This window comes from Myotis yumanensis, unplaced genomic scaffold (assembly GCF_028538775.1).
Source record: "Myotis yumanensis isolate MYYU_CA2020_CCGP unplaced genomic scaffold, mMyoYum1.0.hap1 SCAF_10, whole genome shotgun sequence".
Taxonomy (NCBI): domain Eukaryota; kingdom Metazoa; phylum Chordata; class Mammalia; order Chiroptera; family Vespertilionidae; genus Myotis; species Myotis yumanensis.
In genome coordinates, this window is record NW_027223761.1 from 999,564 (window position 1) to 1,017,223 (window position 17,660).

The 17,660-nt window shown below is 66.1% G+C and overlaps 1 protein-coding gene across 4 annotated transcripts in view; it reads right to left on the reverse strand.

Moving 5' to 3' along the window:
- OSBPL5 (oxysterol binding protein like 5) overlaps positions 1-17,660 on the reverse strand; it is a 36,325-nt gene that overhangs the window by 9,222 nt on the left and 9,443 nt on the right. For 3 of the 4 annotated variants that reach the window (XM_070427114.1, XM_070427117.1, XM_070427116.1), the window contains exons 2-14: positions 13,299-13,467; positions 12,372-12,454; positions 10,591-10,671; positions 10,287-10,388; positions 8,742-8,945; positions 7,631-7,715; positions 6,556-6,727; positions 5,450-5,645; positions 4,824-5,008; positions 4,351-4,432; positions 2,622-2,720; positions 2,215-2,311; positions 1,744-1,842 (exon numbers count right to left, since the gene is read on the reverse strand). In XM_070427114.1, the coding sequence (XP_070283215.1) occupies positions 1,744-1,842; positions 2,215-2,311; positions 2,622-2,720; positions 4,351-4,432; positions 4,824-5,008; positions 5,450-5,645; positions 6,556-6,727; positions 7,631-7,715; positions 8,742-8,945; positions 10,287-10,388; positions 10,591-10,671; positions 12,372-12,454; positions 13,299-13,467 (1,654 nt within the window). The remainder of the gene's footprint in view (positions 1-1,743; positions 1,843-2,214; positions 2,312-2,621; positions 2,721-4,350; positions 4,433-4,823; positions 5,009-5,449; positions 5,646-6,555; positions 6,728-7,630; positions 7,716-8,741; positions 8,946-10,286; positions 10,389-10,590; positions 10,672-12,371; positions 12,455-13,298; positions 13,468-17,660) is intronic. The other variant, XM_070427115.1, reaches the window with a different exon arrangement.

The following is a 17,660-nucleotide window of genomic DNA, read 5'->3' on the forward strand; positions in this document are numbered from 1 at the left end:
AGTTTAAACCTCCCAAAGCCCTCCAACAGCAAGAATAAAAATGAAACCCAGAGCCCTGCCGGTTTGGCTCAGTGGACTGAGGACTGAAGGGTCCTGGGATCGATTCTGGTCAAGGGCACGGACCTCGGCTGCAGGCTTGATGCCCAGCTCGGGTCCGGGCACATGAGGGAGGCATCCAGTCGCTGTTTCTCTCTCACACGATGTTTCTCTGTCTCTCCCCGTCCCTTCTGTTACCCAGGAGGCCAAGGGGCAAGGGCCTATCTATACATGCACTAGGTCATCTGGAAACCCAGATGGGCGGATCCCCAACATGGCGCCAGCAGCCAGGGATGGGGAGTCAGCGATTGCAAAGGGGCTCCAGCGGGCTTTTGGGGGGGGGGGGGGGCACTCTCCGGGCAGGTCCGGATCCCAGGCAAGGCCACGGGAAAAGTTACTGTTTTTAGCCAATGGAATGTGGCCGAGGAAGCGAAAGCGACAGTCGGTTGCGAAATGATCTAAAGGTCAGTCAGCTCCTCGGAGGAGAGGACAAACCACAGCAGAAAAAACCCAGAGCTACCGAGGCAGGAAGAGGTGGGGGGTCTGAAACTCACACACAAGGAGCCCCTCTGAACGCCTCTACCATCTTCTGGAAAAGGCGAAGCTATGGGGACGGTAAGACGCGTGGTTGGCGGGCGGGGGAGAGGGGAGGGCCGGACAGGGGCGTCCATCCGTTCCGTCCAACCAGGGCAGACTTCCAGGTGGTGAGACTATGTGGCTTCCTAATGGCGAAACGTGACGCGAGGCATCTGTCCAAACCCACAGCGCGTGCGGGCAGAGGGTGAGCCCTGCTGTGAACTGCGGACTTTAGTTACTAGTAAAGGATCAGGCCCTGGCCGGCTTGGCTCAGTGGACAGAGCCTCTGCCTGCGGACTGAAGGGTCCCGGGTTCGATTCCGGTCAAGGGCACATGCCCGGGTTGCGGGCTCAATCCCCAGTGGGGGGCGTGTAGGAGGCAACCGATCGATGATTCTCTCATCATGATGTTTCTCTCTCTCTTCCTCTCCCTTCCTCTCTGAAATAAAAAAATAAACAATAATGTATCAACATCAGCTTGTAACACTAATGCGAGCTGCTAATAATAGGGGATCCGTGTGTGATGAGGGGGCGCATATGGGAACTCTGTACTTCCTGCTTCATTTTTTTTTGTAAACCTAAAATCACTATAAAGAATAAAGTCCAGCCCGACCGGCCTGGCTCAGTGGTTGAGCGTCAACCTAGGAACCAGGAGGTCAGGGTTGGATTCCCGGTCAGGGCACCTGCCCGGGTCGTGGGCTGCATCCCCAGTGGGGGGCGTGCAGGAGGCAGCCTGTCCGTGATGGTCTCTCATCACTGTTGTTTCTCTCTCTCTCCCTCTCCCTTCCTCTCTGAAATCTATTAAACAAGAATAGCTCCATTAACTAAACAATAACCTAAGGAGTCCAAACCCTGGCCTGCTACGCTGAGACTTAGACCACAGACAACGGAAGACGCACAGGCAGCTACAGACAAGCATCGAGCTGGCTGACGGCCCAGGATCCCGACCACAGGGGAAGCCTGCGGCCACACGGCTCCAAGAGGAGAGGAGAGGAACACGCGGGATTCGGGCTGAGGTCAGGGAGGAGTGCGGACAGAGTCGCAGCACCTTCCCGTAACCCGCCGAGTGCTCACGCCCAGACCCCTCCCAGGGGCGCAGTCGGGGCTGTGCCCGGGGCCCTGGGCCTCTCACCTTTGCAGTGGGCGTAGGGCATGGTGAGGGTGTAGTCCTCCGCCCGGTTCAGGAAGGTGAGCGTAGCCTTGCCGTCCAGCAGCGCCGACAGGGAGTTCCCTGTGGAGACGGGGCCAGGGGGCCGGTGAGCGGAGGGGGCCCTCGGGGTCCGGGCCCACCCCCTACCGATGTCGACAGCACGTGCGGCTGGTGGCACGGAGACGGCAGCTCCGTCCCGTGACCTCAGGCAGCCCTGCAGGTGAGGACGGGGAGGCCGGCTCCGCCTGGCTCAGGGTGAGGACTGTCCCGCCCGCGTGGTCCCCGTCCCACGGAGCCCAGGGGTGGCCGGCTCCGCCTGGCTCAGGGTGAGGACTGTCCCGCCCGCGTGGTCCCCGTCCCTCGGAGCCCAGGGGAGGCCGGCTCCGCCTGGCTCAGGGTGAGGACTGTCCCGCCCGCGTGGTCCCCGCCCCGCGGAGCCCAGGGAGGCCTCACCGTAGAACCGGGACTTGGCCGTGACGCTGCCGCTGATGCAGAAGCCGTCTTTCCGGTTGCTGACGTGGAAGGCGGACACGGGCGGGTGGTGGGACACCTGTGGGCAGAGGCGGCTCCTGGAACAGCCCCAGCAGCGGGCAGCCCGCTCCCCTGCCCCCTCCACCCCCCACGCCTGCATCCCTCCTGCACCAGGGCCCTGGGAAGCCGGGCCCGAGTCCTGGGCCCCCAGGCAGACTGCAGTCCCCCCATCGGCCCAGATGCTCAGGGGAGAGGGGTACATGCCCCCCCCCCCGCAGTCTCAGTCACTGACTGACAGGACGAGGCCCCAGTGGGCAGAGAACGAGCCGCCGGGAAGCGTGCCCTGGGCTCGGAGCCCCCGCTCCCTGGCCCAGGCGCCGGGGCCTTGCCTGCTCGGCGATGTAGAAGGTGAGGCTGTTGGTCTGGGGGTGGAACCAGCTGCAGCGGAAGGTCTCCCCCAGGATCGGGTTGTAGGGCTTCTTGATCCCCTGCGTGAGGAGGGGAGGTGCTCGTCAGGTGGGGGGCCGGGGGGGGGGGGGGGCGGCGTGGACCCAGGGCCAGGTGGGGTGCTCGCGGCCAGGCCCTGCATCCTGCCGGCCGAGGTCTCCGGACCGCACAGCTGGTTTGCCAGCTCCTGGGAGCAGCACCCGTCCGCTTGGGGGACACACTTCGCCCCTGGTGTCTCCACTTCGGGTTCCTGGGGGGACCAGGGACCCTGACCAGTCACCCTCCCCCCCGCCCCCCAGGACTCTGGGCAGGAACAGTGGCTTCTGCCCGGCCCGCGGGGCTCCAGGGTTGAGCATTGACCTATGAACCAGGAGGTCACGGATCAATTCCAGTCAAGGGCACAGGCCTGGGTTGTGGGCTCGATCCCCAGTGCGGGGCCTGCAGGAGGCAGCTGATCCGTGATTCTCTCTCATCATTGATGTTTCTCTCTCTCTCTCTCCCTCTCTTAAATCAATAAAAAAATAATAATAAAAAACAAACAAGAAAACAACAACAGTGGCTTCTACTCCCCTGGCGCTGCCCCTCCCTCCTGTTCGGCCAGGCTGGCCACCTCTGTGCTCCCCAAACAGCCCAATCCCATCCCCACTGCAGGGGGGCCTTTTCTAGACGGGAGAGCCCTCCCTCTGGGTCCCCATGTGGTCCAGCTCAGACCCCTGATCTGACGTTGCCAGGCCACACCCTTCACAGCCCCCCGCCCTCCATCACTTGTAGCTGTTGCCTTCACCTCACCCCCCAGACTGTGGGCTCCTGAGTGACAGCCGTCTGCACAAGGCCCAGTCGCCACCTTCCCACCTGCCCACAGCTTCCCATCATTCCTCCTCTGCCAAGCTTCCCAGATCCACCTCTGAACTGACCCAGGTGCGCCCCACTGCCCTGTCCCAGCCAGCCTTAGAGAGGGCGCCTCCTTCTCCGAGAAGTCCTCCTGGATTGCCCCCTCTGCCCCCGACAGCCCAGGTGCTCAGTGCTGTTAAGTGCGTACCCACCCTGGGCTCCGCCGAGGGCTGTGGGTCCACCTCTGTGGGGCCCTCGGGCAGACTCAGGCGTCCTGGTTCCACACCCAGCCTGCTGGCTCACCCTGGGCTGGCCCTGGACCTCCCCTAGCCTCAGTTTCCCCACCTGCACAGTGAATTGTGGAGCCAGAATTGTGGATTCACACGGTGTCCCAGGGCACCCAGGTCTGTGGCAGGGTGGGGTCCTGGCAGGGACGCAGGCCTCCCACACCCCCTGTGCTCCTCTGAGCTGGGTGCGGGCTCTCAAAGGCTCCTGGACCAGAAACCGGGGCCCAGGGTCCAAAGCCCTTTGCTGCCCCATGTACGTGGCAGCTGTTTTCTTTGAGGGCCGGGAGCACCTTTGGAGGCCTGGCCAGGGCAGGGGCCCCCTGCAGCCAGTAGGGGCCTGTCCCCCAACTCTGAGCACCTGGGGCCCCCCTGCAGCCAGTTGGGGCCTGTCTCCCACCTCTCAGTGCCCAGAGCCCCCCTGCAGCCAGCCCGGGTCCCCCATCTCTGAGGCCTGGGCCCGTGGGATGATCCGGATCCTTCAGGGCCGCATGGGGTGGGGGTGCCCGGGGACGGGGGGTGGCGCCCGCTGGGCTGGGTGGGCCTCAGTGCTCACCTTAGGCTTCTTGTAGAAGCCGGACAGGTACCACCGCAGCACGTGCTTGATGCGGCTGTAGGCGTCGTCCTCCAGCGCGGCCCTGGACAGACGGATGGACGGACGGACAGATGGATGGATGGATGGATGGATGGATGGACGGACGGACGGATAAAGAGCTCCCTCACTCCGCCTGGGCCCCTCCTGCCCCTGATGCTCCCGCCCTCACCCGCTCCCTCTGCGGGGGCTCCAGCCCACGGGGCCCTTTGCCTCGCGGCAGCGCAGGCAATCCGCTCAGGTGCCCGCGCTGACGGGTGGGGGTTCGGGGCACACAGAGGTGCTGGGGCGGCCCCACCCGTGCCCACCTTGCTGGCAGGGACAGTGGGAGGAGGTCAGCACCCCGGGGACCCTTCAGACACCTGGGTGGGCGGCGGGGGGGAGGGGGGGGCTCTGGGCAGGGCAGGGGCCGGGCGGGGCGGGGCGGGCGCCCTCACCTGGAGAGCAGGTCGGCGTGGTAGTAGTAGTCGGAGAGCTTGCAGAGGAAGGAGCGGGGCTCCAGCACGAAGGTGGGCAGCACCACGCGGGACAGGTCCATGCCCGGCCGCAGCTGCTTCAGCAGCACCCAGATCAGGCCCTTGTTCTCCTCCGACACCGTCTCCACCTGGGCCGCCTCGCCCAGCTGCCGGCAGAAGGTGTCAGGCTCCCGCAGGGCCGCTCGGGGAACGGGGGGGGGGGGCAGAGGGGGGACGGGGGGGGGCGCCAGGGGCAGGAGGGGCAGAGGCTGGGCTCTGGCTGGGGTGTGGGTGGTGGCTGGCCCCCCGACCCTGACCCTCCCCAGCTGTGTCTCTACCCAGAGGGCCCAGCCCCCCATACCTGCTGCCTCCTTCCTTGCCCACGGGCTGTGCCCCCCCCCCCAGCCCAGCCCACCTGGGCCCCCCACATCCTCAGCCCGAGCCCGCAGGGCCCTCGCCAGCTCCCGGCCTCCCGGCCACCGAGTCCCGGCTCCCAGCCCCCGGGGCCCTGCGCTCTCCTCCGGGGACCCCGGGCCGCCCCGTGGCTGCTTCAGGGCTGGGACGAGGTGCGGGTGACAGGGTGCGGGGGCTCAGGGGGCGGCTCTTACCTCCCCCAGCTCCTCGTGGGCCTGTTCCACGTACGTGGTCCCTCGAGGGGCGGGGGCCCCGGGGGCCTCCGACAGGTCGCTCCCGCTCCCGTTGGTCCTCTGGCTGAGGTCCTGGGCCTCGGGGTCCGAGTCCTCGCCCGCCTCCCTCTCCGACTTGTCCGAGAACGCGTCGTTCTCCAGGGAGGACCCGTTCAGCCTGGGGGCAGACCCCGCGCCCTGGTCACAGGTGGGACCAGGCACCCACCCCGGGCACCTCACCCCGGGCACCCCCACCCCAGGCACCCCCACCCCGGGAACCCCCACCCCGGGCACCTCACCCCGGGCACCCCCACCCCGGGCACCCCCACCCCAGGCACCCCCACCCCAGGTACCTCACCCCGGGCACCCCCACCCCGGGCACCCCCACCCCAGGCACCCACCCCGGGCACCCCCACCCCAGGCACCCCCACCCCGGGCACCCCCACCCCGGGCACCCCCGCCCCGGGCACCTCACCCCGGGCACCCCACCCCGGGCACCCCCACCCCGGGCACCTCACCCCGGGCACCCCCACCCCGGGCACCTCACCCCGGGCACCCCCACCCCGGACACCCACCCCAGGCACCCCCACCCCGGGCACCCCCACCCCGGACACCCACCCCAGGCACCCCCACCCCGGGCACCCCCACCCCGGACACCCTCCACTTGGGCGCCCCTCATAGGTTTACTTTTTAAAAATATTTTTAAATTAATTTTAGAGAGGAAGGGAGAGGGAGAGATAGAAACATCACGCCCCGCCCGCCCCCATTGGGGATGGAGCCCGCACCAGGGCGAGTGCCCTGACCCGGAATTGAACCGTGACCTCCTGGCTCCTAGGTGGCCACTCAGCCCCTGAGCCCGCGGGCCGGGCCCTCACCAGGTTAGTCCCCTGGGCAGCCGGCGTCTGACACTGTGGCCCAGTTTACAGAGGGCGACGTCGAGGCTCCAGGTCCCCAGGGAGGAGGCTCTGTGCCCAGCGGCACCCCCTGTGGCGTTTGCCGCCTCCCCACCCATTCGAGGACGCCCCCCACGAGTGCAGGGTCCGGGGGGGACTCCAGGAGGGCCGAGCCCCCGCCACACCCCCACTCACGGGAACAGGTCCTGGTCGTGGATGGCGGCCGAGGGGAGCAGCCCGCAGAGCGAGGAGGGCGACCCGTCGGGCGAGGACCCGGGCTCCTGGTCGCTGCCGGGCCGGCTGGCGCTGAGCCGCAGGAGGCTGGAGCAGCGCAGGGCCAGCTCCAGGGCGTCCAGCCAGCAGCGGCCTGGAGGGGGAGGGGGCATGAGCCGCCCACAGCCCAGCTCTCCACCCCCACCCCTTCCTCACCAAGGCACCCCTGCCCAGACCCGGAGCCCCGTCCCATCCACCTGGACGCCCGCCCCGGCCCCAGGGAGCCACCCCACCCCACCCCACCCCCCGGGCCCCTGATCCAGGGGGGCCCGGCCGCGGTGTGTGAGGTTACCAACCTCTCTAACAGCTGGGGAGGCAGGTGCTACTGTCCACCTCTGCCCACGGAAACCGAGGCTCAGAGAGGAACTGAGGGGCAGGCGCCTGCCCAGGCCTGGCCCAGGACCGCAGGCTGCCTCCTTCTTAAAAAAATACTTTTTAAAATTGATTTGAGAGGAAGAGAGAGATAGAACATCAATGATGAGCCCTGGCCGGTGTGGCTCAGTGGATAGAACGTCAGACTGTGGACCAAAGGGTCCCGGGTTCCATTCTGGTCAAGGGCATGGACCTCGGTTGCAGGCTCCTCCCTGGCCCGGGCCTTGGTTGGGGCTCATGCAGGAGGCAACCAATCGATGTGTTTCTCTCACATCGATGTTTCTCTCTGTCTTTCCCTCTCCCATTCTCTCTAAAAATCAATGGAAAATACCCTTGGATGAGGATTAACAAAAAAACAAACAAAAAAAATCTACGATGAGAGAGAATCATGGATCGGCTGCCTCCTGCACGCCCTACACTGGGGGATCGAGCCTGCGACCCGGGCACGTGCCCCGACCGGGAACGGAACCGTGACCTCCTGGCTGGGAATCAACCACTGAGCCACGCCAGCCGGCAGGCTGCCTCCTTCCTGAGTGGCGGTGACAGGGCCTGACCGGTCCCACGTGTGCCTGGTCTGGAACCCACGGCGGGGGTCACGGAGACCTGCGAGCCGGTGGGGACTCACCGTCAGACTCGGACGCCGCCCTGAAGATCAGGTAGCTGCTGGGCAGGGGCTGCGTGATGGAGCCCACACTCTCGCCTTTGGGGCCCTGGAGGGGCACAGACCCACGTCACCCAGGACACGCGGGGCAAGGGGGGCACAGGCCGTCATCAGCCACTCACACTGCCCTTCCAGGCCTCGGGGTCCCGGGCGGGGCCAGGCAGCCAGCCCGCACCTGGCCTGGGGGGCAGCCAGGCAGCGGACTGGGCGGGGAGCTCTGCCCCCCGACTTGCTAGCTCTGAGCCCCCCGACGTAGGGTGGCCAGAATCGGGCCATGCGAGCCCCGGAGGCCCAGTGAAATCGGAATCTCAGAGGAATAAGAAATAGCTGGTGGTTTTGTGAGGTTTGGGGGTGAATCCTTTTTGGGAGTATATTTTTTCCCATTGATTTTAGAGAGAGTGGAAAGGAGGGGAGAGGGGAGGAGAGGAGAGAGACACATCAATTGTTTGCCTCCCGCATGCCCCCCGACCGGGGACCAGGGAGGGGACTGAGCCGCAACCCAGGTACGTGCCCTTGACCGGAATCCAACCCTCGGCCCTTCAGCCTGTGGGTCGACACTCTAACCACTGAGCCAAACCGGCCAGAGCAATAACTACTTTTCTTTAAAAGCATAAGTACATCATCCCACGCAACATTCGGGACACACTGTTCCTAAAGGAGCCCCGAGGTCTGAACCCATGTAACGGGGCTTCCCCATGTGACCTGGCGCCCTGAGCCCAGGAGTCCTGGGAGGGGGAGGGCTGGGCTGGGAGCCGCCCGCCACACCCCATGCCTCCGCCTCCAGGCACGTGTGGTCTTGACGTGTGTGTCTCTAGGCCTGAGCCCCACGGGTCCTCCACCCCGAGGGCCAGGGGCCATGGCTGAGCACCACTGAGAGGCCTAACCCAGCCCCCTCCCCTCCCCGTCCCCCCGTGGGCAGTGACCAGCGCATTTGGGACCGACAGCTCACTCCTAGATCCCCTCCCGCCGGGCCACCAGCAGTGCCCGCGTCCCTCATGGCGCCCCGTGTCCGCCTGCCGCCCCTGGGGCCCAGGCCGCCCCCCCCGCCCCCCCCCCCCCCGGCTCCTCGCGGCACCTTCACGGCCCACACCGACTGGTCCAGCGGGTGGAAGAGCTTGAAGCAGAAGCCGTCCTTCTTGGAGGGCCGCTCCAGCAGCCGGCAGCAGTGCAGCAGGACCGTGCCCACCCACTGGCCCACGTCCGGCGTCTTGTAGATGAGCAGGGCGCCCGGCTTCAGCACGCACCACAGCTTGGTCCAGCTCTTCAGGGTCCCCCGGATCTGCGGGCGGGCGGGGCGGGAGGTCAGGGCCCGGGAGGCCATGCCGGGGGCCTCCGGGCGGCTGGGGCGGGCAGAGCAGGGTGGGGCTCTGGCTGCAGGGAGAGGTCTTTTACTTTTTCTTTTAAAAATATATTTGTATTGATTTCAGACAGGAAGGGAGAGGGGGAGAGAGAGAGAAACATCCATGATGAGAGAGCATCATGGATCGGCTGCCTCCTGCTCACCCCACACTGGAGACGGAGCCGGCAACCTGGGCCTGTGCCCTGACTGGGAATCGAACCTGGGACCCTTCAGTCCACAGGCCGACGCTTAACCACTGAGCCAGGCCGGCCGGGCGGCTTTGTAAATTTTGATATTGGCCATTTCTTTTCTCATTGTAAAATGTATTCACTTTTGTGCCTGATTTTTATCTGCAGTTTTGTGTAAACACATAGAAGGCAAAAGGCGGCCACACAGGCCCAGGGTCTGCAGACGACCTGGACACTCGTCTGGGTTGCTCTTCCCGAGCCCCCCTCCCCGCAGAGCATGGAGGGGGCACCAACGCTGGGGCTGCGGGAGCCACCACTGCCTCAGCGAGGCCTGAACACAGGCCTCGGGCCCCAACCCTGGTCCTTTCTCACAGGTTCACCCCCTCTCCTCTGTGCCCCAGCCAAGGACTCCGCCGGCCCTCGGGGACCCCCACCAGGGGGCCCCACCCCCATCTTAGCGGGACAAGGGTCTTTGCGGACGTGGGCAAATTAAGAAGAGACCACCCAGGGGAGGGCGGGCTCTGACCCGGTGACTCGTCCTTGTGCCTGGGACACAGAGAGGCCGGGGACCCTGGAGCCCGAGCTGGGGGAGGAGGGAGCCTCCCCGGCACCTGGGGAGGGAGCACGGCCCCGCAGGCACCTCAGTGTCGGGGCCTTGGCCCCCGGAACCAGAGAATAAATTCTCTGGCTTGAAGCCATTTGTCAGGGCAGCCCCGGGACACGGACACAGATTTGCAGTAACAAACGCCTTAAACCGCCCGGCCGGCGTGGCTCAGTGGCTGAGCGTCAACCTGTGAACCTGGAGGTCAGGGTTCGATTCCCAATCAGGGCACAGGCCCGGGGTGCAGGCTCCGTCTCCAGTGTGGGGCTGCAGGAGGCAGCCGATCCATGATTCTCAGCATTGATGTTTCTGTCTCTCCCTCCCTCTCCCTTCCTCCCTGAAATCAATACAAATATATTTAAAGGAAAAACATATATCTATTAAAACAAACAAAAACACACAAAAACCAAAACCAATGCCCTGAACGGTCTCCTAGGGGCTGAGTCTGCACGTCCCCCGGGGAGGCCACGGGAGAGGCGTGGCCCGGCCTACCTTCAGGCTGTCGGCCATGATGACCACGCGGGGGTCGGTCAGCGCGCTGAGCAGCTGTTTGGTGGCGCGCTTCTTCTCCTGCCGGTAGTTCTCCTTCTGCACCTGCTCGGGCACCGGCCAGCGGTCAGGGCAAAGCCCGGCCCGCCCCCCGGGCTCCCAGTGCCCACCTGGGCCCACACCATTCTGCCGGGAACAGGGAGAGGGTCAGGGAGAGGGGGGGAGGGTGGGGCGTGGGGTGGCCGGCTGGTCTGTCCCCCCCAACTTGGCAGGCTGGGGGCGTGGCCTCACGGGCCCAGGTGCCCACCTTGAGAGCTTCCTTCTTGGTGGCCTTGGCCGTGGGGGACACACATTCCTTGTCGGACCCATTGCACAGCCTGGACTCTGCCTGCAAGAGACCCAGGCGCGGGGACAGGGGCATCGGCTGGGCTGGAGCCGCAGAGGGCGCGGCGGACAGAGCAGCGCGTGTCCCCTTGCCCCGCACTTATGGGGAACCCAGAGCAGGGACCCTAACACGCACATGCACACACCCACGCACATGCACACGTATGCACACATGTGCATACACCCATGGCAGCGACATTCAAAACAGCCGCCAAGTGGAAGCAGCTGGAATGTCCACTCTGCTGGTGGACAGGCCGCCTGTGGCCCACAGAGGACGGGACTCAGCACGGCCTGCTCACGAGAGAAGCCCACACGCGGGACCACCCGGGCGCGGCTCCCTTTACACAGACGTGGGCGGGTCCGCGGGGGTGGGAGGGGCGCCGAGGTTGCCAGCAGCTGGGGGAGGGGAGGGCGGGAGTGTGGGTGCGGGGTTTCCGTCTGGGGCGATGGAACGTTCTGGAGCTGGACAGGGGGGAGGGGCTGCACAGCACTGCGGGTGCCCCAGATGCCACTGAGCTGTGCGCTCAAGATGGTTAAGCTGGTTTCATCTCATTAACATAGAGAACGTGCACATACACCATACATGCATGCACACACGTACATGCATGCACACGCATACATACATGCACTCACACGCACACGCCTACAGATACACACACACACTCACACACGCAGGTGCTTCCTGCCCGGCCGCAGCCCTGGCCCAGGTGGGAACCGGAGGCTGGGGGCACCCCGCTTCTCCTGATACGGACGCGAGGACCACCCCCCCACAGCCCCGGCCGCGGCCAGGACAGGGTCCCGGAGGAGCAGGCCGAGCTCTGGGTCACGGGTCACAGGAGGCCTGGCAGAGGAGGCCGTGGCCTCTATCTGGGCTGCCCCCCAGCCCCCCGCCGGGACCAGAGCCACCAGCTGAGCGTCAGTGTGGGACCCCCGAGACCCCGGGGGGAAGAAGGGCCTCAAACCGCAGGTGGAGACGGGCCTCGCACCCCCCACTCCCAGGACCGACCGTTCTGCCTGGAGGGCACCACAGGCCACGCTGAGGGGCTGCCTGTGAGGGGGGGAGTGTGTGTGTGTGTGGGTGTGTGTGTGAGTGTGCATGTCAGCGAGTGTGCATGTGTGTGTGCGTGTGAGTGTGTATGTGAGCAAGTGTGAGTGTGTATGAGTGTGTATGTCAGAGAGTGTGCATGTGTGTGTATGTGTGTGAGCAAGTGTGAGTGTGTGTGTATGTGAGTGTGAGTGTGTATGAGTGTGTATGTCAGAGAGTGTGCATGTGTGTGTGTGTGAGTGTGTATGTGAGCAAGTGTGAGCGTGTATGAGTGTGTATGTCAGAGAGTGTGCATGTGTGTGAGCAAGTGTGAGCGTGTGTGTATGTGAGTGTGAGTGTGTATGAGTGTGTATGAGCATATATGAGTGTATATGTATGAGTGTGTATATAAGTGTGTGTGTATGTGAGCGAGTGAGTGTATTTAAGTGTGTGAGTGTGTATGTGAACATGTATGAGTGTGTGTGTGTGTGTGTGTGTGTGTGTGTGTAAGTGTATGAGTGTGTATGTGAGCATGATTGAGTGGCCCTGCATCCCCTCCTCAGCCTCCTGCTGCCCCTGGGCAGGCTCTCTGCCTGGGGCCCCCCCGTGGCCGGGCTCTCTGCCTGGGGCCCCCCGTGGCCGGGCTCTCTGCCTGGGGCCCCCCGTGGCCGGGCTCTTACCGATGGCAACTTCGTGGCGGAGCCAGGAGTCGGGGGCCCTTCATCCCTCGGCAGCGAAGGGCCGTTGTGCTCCACGTCCGTCCCTGCAAGAGAGCCTGGTGAGCGCACGGCGGGGCCGCCCATGGGTGGCAGGAAGCCACGCTGACCACGTGCCCTGCAGGTGTCTTCATCCCTTTCCAGCTGGGCCCAGAGGCTAGAGAGGCCCCCCCTGACCAGCACCCCCCAAGCAGGCCCCCCTAACCAGCCCCCCCTTCCAGCCCCCCTCAACCAGGCCCCCTGACCAGCCCCCCCGACCAGGCCCCCCTAACCAGACCCCCCCTCCCAGCTCCCCCCCGACCAGGCCCCCTAACCAGCCCCCCGTTCCAGCCCCCCCCGACCAGGCCCCCTGACCAGCACCCCCCGAGCAGGCCCCCCTAACCAGCTCCCCCTTCTAGCCCCCCCCCGACCAGGCCCCCCCTGACCAGCCCCCCCCGACCAGGCCCCCCCTGACCAGTCCCCCTGACCTGGTGCCCCCTGACCTGGTGCCCGCTGACCTGATGCCCCCTGACCTGGTGCCCGCTGCCCTGGTGCCCCCTGACCTGGTGCCCGCTGACCTGGTGCCCCCTGACCTGGTGCCCGCTGACCCTGATGCCCCCTGACCTGGTGCCCGCTGCCCTGGTGCCCGCTGACCTGGTGCCCCGCTGCCCTGATGCCCCCTGACCTGGTGCCCGCTGACCTGGTGCCCCCCTGACCTGGTGCCCGCTGACCTGGTGCCCCCTGACCTGGTGCCCGCTGACCTGGTGCCCGCTGCCCTGATGCCCCCTGCCCTGGTGCCCCCCTGACCTGGTGCCCCCTGACCTGGTGCCCGCTGACCTGGTGCCCCCTGACCTGGTGCCCGCTAACCTGGTGCCCCCTGACCTGGTGCCCCCTGACCTGGTGCCCGCTGACCTGGTGCCCGCTGACCTGGGCTGAGGGGGTCGAGCTCATTCTCGCCTCCGAGGAGCAGGGCCCGGGTGAGCCTGCGGGGCTCGGCCTTCTGGGGGGCGGACGGCGGGCACAGCGAGAAGCGGCGCCGCAGGAAGGCCTCCTCCTTCATGGCCTGGGCGCTGGGCGGCTTCTGCGGGAGGACAGGGCAGCCTCAGCGAGCGGGGCAGCGCCGGGCCTGGAGCCGGGGACCCCCCCCCCCCCCGGAGTCAGGCCGAGGGGCAGGGCCGCCCATGGTACACGCAGGTCCCCACGCAGGAGGCGTCTCAGAGAGGGGCGGCCGTATGGTGCCCTGTCTTCCTCTGAGCGCCCCCACCCCCCACCCCCCGCCCCCGCCCCCCACCCCTGTCCCCCGCCCCCGTCCCCCACCCCCGTCCCCGGTTGGCTGTGGGACCCTGGCCCCACCCTGGCCAGCACCTTCCTTCCTGGGAGGGAGCCCTGTGGGTGGAGCAGACCCAGAGCTGGGGGTGAGCCACCAGGACGCCTCCGCCCCCTCCTTGTGGGGAAATGCCCGGCACCGGGAGAGGCCGGAGGGCGCCCACGGGTGTGCACCCGCGTCCCGCTCGGTCCAGCTCCCACTCCAGCGCGAGCTTCCGTCCTGCCCGCAGCCCAGCCCCCCCACACCCCTCCCGGCCCAGCAGAGGGCGCCCTCTCCCCGCCCCACCAGCCCAGCCTGCCTCCTCCCGTCGCATGGAGGAGAGCAGCTCCCTCTCTCCATCTCCCTCTCTCCCAGCCCCACGGGAGGGGGGGGGGTGGCGGGGGAGGGCGCGGGCGGGGACAGTTGAGGGCACCGTCCCGGACGTCAGCCCGTGTCCTAGATGAGAAAGCCGTTGCTCCAGAGCGGAAGGCCTTGCCCTGTGGTCACGCCTATGGGTATGGGGAGCGGGGTCCCCTCCCAGCCCCGTGGTCTGTCCACTCCCGAGGACGTGCTCCAGAAAGGCCCACGGACCAGCCTCCCCGCGCCCTGCCCGGCCGCCTCCAGGGGTGGCCGGCACTTCCTGCGGGGCCCAGGACAATGGCCACTTTCTCCCTGGCCTGGCCTCCCTGGCGGGCGGGTGCAGACACGGCCTTTCTGTGACAGGGCGGGCGGGCGGGCGAGCGGGAGGGCCTTCGGGGGTGGGCAGGGTGGCACGGGGTGTCCAGGGCCTGGTGGCTTCCTCCGGCAGCTCCCAAACCTCCGCTGTGCCCACCGCCCGGGGTCAGAGGGGAGGCTCCCGGCTCAGCGGGACTGGCCAGCCCCACCCCCCCCCTGCCCCCCCTCCTCCGTCCCGTCCTGCCACCTGGCTGACTCGTTACCTTGGCCATTTCACAGGCCGGGGAGCTCACTTCTAAGAGGTTGGGATTTGGGCCCAAAGTCACACAGCTAATTGGCAATGCCCGTGCTTGAGCCCAGCAGGGCTAACGACAAGGCCACGTGCCCATCCATCTACCCATCGCTCACCTATTCATCACCCCTCCACCCACCGGCCTATCCACCTACCCAACCTCCAGGCATCCACTCATCTCTCTACCCATCCGTTCACCTGCCTATAACCCATCTGCCCACCAATCCATCCACCCACCCATCCATCCATCCACCCATCCATCCACCATCCATCCATCCATCCACCCATCCATCCATCCATCCATCCACCCACCCATCCACCATCCATCCACCCATCCATCCACCCATCCATCCACCCACCCATCTGCCTGTCCTCCATCCATCCATCCTCCAACCATCCACCTTCTCCCCATCCATCCTCCCCTCCCTCCCTCCTTCTGTGGCTCCTTGTAGCCCAGTGGTTCTCAACCTTCCTAATGCCGCGGCCCTTTAATACAGTTCCTCACGTGGTGGGGACCCCCAGCCATAAAATTATTTTCGTTGCTACTTCATCACTGTCATGTTGCTACTGTTATGAATCGTCATGTAAATATCTGATATGCAGGATGTATTTTCATTGTTACAAATCGAACATAATTAAAGCATCGTGATTCATCACAAAAACAATATGTAATTATATCTGTATTTTCCGATGGTCTTAGGCGACCCCTGTGAAAGGGTCGTTCGACCCCCAAAGGGTCGCGACCCCCAGGTTGAGAACCGCTGCTCTAGCCAGTCCCCCAGCCTCTGACTCCCCTTCTTCCCTCCCGCTTCCTCCCTGTTCACCCAATAACCAGACACGTCAGAAGTGACACCCAAACGACCGGCTGATGGCCTGGGACGATGCCACCAATCCCAGTGCGATGCAGGCGAGTACGGTGGATGCCCCGTCTCCTGTCACCCCCCCGTCTCCTGTCGCCCCCCGTCTCCTGTCACCCCAGCTCAGGGCCCCTGCGAGCATCGGCTCAGACCGGAGGGAGGCACCTCAGGGGCTACAGTGTCTGCATGTTCCTTCCGAAGACACAAGTCCCAGGTCCTCCCAACGCCCCCCCGCCCCCCCCCCCCCACGTCCTGGCGCCGGGGCTGAGGGCTGCCTCCCCCGCCGGGCGGGCGGTTACCTCTGTGGGGTCAAGGGGGGAATTTTGTTCATTGCAGAGTGGACCCCTCGCCCCAGCGGCCCCTTGCTGGTGGAGCACAGGCGAGCCTCCAGCTCCTGCACCACCCTGCTCGCTCCGCCCACCTCCCCCGGCACCCCCTGCCCCACGCACTGCCTCCGTGTTCCTTGAAAATGCCAAGCTGGCCGCCACCCCCCAGGGCATCTGCCTCCCCCTCCGAAGGCCTCGCCCTCCTGCCCAGCGGCCGGGCCCCTGGAATCCCCCCATTCCACGCAGAGCTGAGCAGGACTCTTCCCAGGGGCTGCGCCCGTCTCAGGGGAACTCCCCGCACTGGACGCCCGTTCCCTCGCGCCCGTTCCCTCCCGCCTGTTCCCTCCGGCACGTTCCCTCCCGCACGTTCCCTCGCACACTCGGTGGCTCTTTGTTAGCTCTTCCCCGGGGGATGCGAGTTCTAGGCAAGGGAGCCGTGTCTGTCTGTCTGTCTGTCTGTCTGTCATGGCGTCTCCGGCACAGGAGCAGGGACGTACCACGGCTTTGGGGCTCTGCGCCCCCAGTGGTCCCGGGGTGAGCGCAGGTGTCGGAGCAAAGGCCCTGGGCTTGCCCGGCCGGCATGGCTCAGGGGTTGGGCATCGACCTACGAACCAGGAGGTCAGGGTTCCATTCCCGGTCAGGGCACAGGCCCGGGTTGCGGGCTCCATCCCCAGTGTGGGGCGTGCAGGAGGCAGCCGATCCATGATTCTCTCATCATTGACATTTCTCTCCCCCCTCCCTTCCTCTCTAAAATCAAATATAAAATTGCATATTTTTAAAGGCCCGGCCTCCTTCCTCCTGGGCTGCGGCTCAGGGCGGCTCCTCTGAGCGGTGGCCAGGGTCGGTTTGGGGCCGATTTCCCCTAAAATCCGGGGAGGCTCCTGTCTGGCTTCCCGCTACCCCCCCACACCCGGAGTGTTAGAGACAGGAGTGCCCAGCGGCCGAGAAAAGCTGCCCTGGCCTCCAGGCACCGGCAGGAGGAGGCGGCCGGGCACCGTGGGGTCTGCAGACCGGGGAGGCCGGGAGCTGGCGGATGCGGTGAGTGCGCCGGGCCCCAGGGAGCCGTCCTGGAGGGCGGGGCGGGGCCGGAGGATGGGTGAGGAAACAGACCCCGGACTGAGGTTCCCGGGCCCCCGGACGGCACAGGCGAGTGGGGGGGGGGGGGGGGGAACAAGAGGGAGCACAGGAGGGAGGAGCTCTGAGCCCAGCTGGCCCTCCCCCCTGCGTGAGCTGAGCACCCCGTGGTGCAGGCTCAGAACACGGTGCAGGTCAGGCTCCGCCCGCCCTCCAGCCCCAGGCACTGAGCTCCAGCACCTGTTCAGGCACCAACTGACCAACAGCAAGGCCTGGAGAGGAGGCGGGAGCCCACCTAGCCCCCCGCAGGGCGCCACCGCCGGCCCTGCCCCCAGGAGCTGCCTTCCCAGCCCCCCAAGCCCCCCAGAAGCCCACCTTGAGCCAGAACAATGGCTCCTTGTGAACCAAGGTCACTGTGCCTTAGGTCAAGGCTGCCAGGCGGTGGGCGTCAGCCGGGGCCGGAATTCCCGGAGCCTCGGCTCCCAGAAGGAATGGCATCCCTCCTCCCACCTGCAGGGCAGGGGCCTGGGGACCACCCTGACCACACCCTCTGGCCATGGCCGCCCACAGGGGCCTGGGGGGCACAGCCGGGCGCGGCCAGCCCTGCATCTGAGTCCCTGTTGTAAGGGGGTTTGCTCTGGGGCTGGCAGAGGCCGAGACAGCAGACAAGTGCGGGCCCAGCCCCTGCCCCCAGCGCCCGGGCGGCTTTCTGACCAGCGGGACCCGGCGGACCCAGCTGTGCCC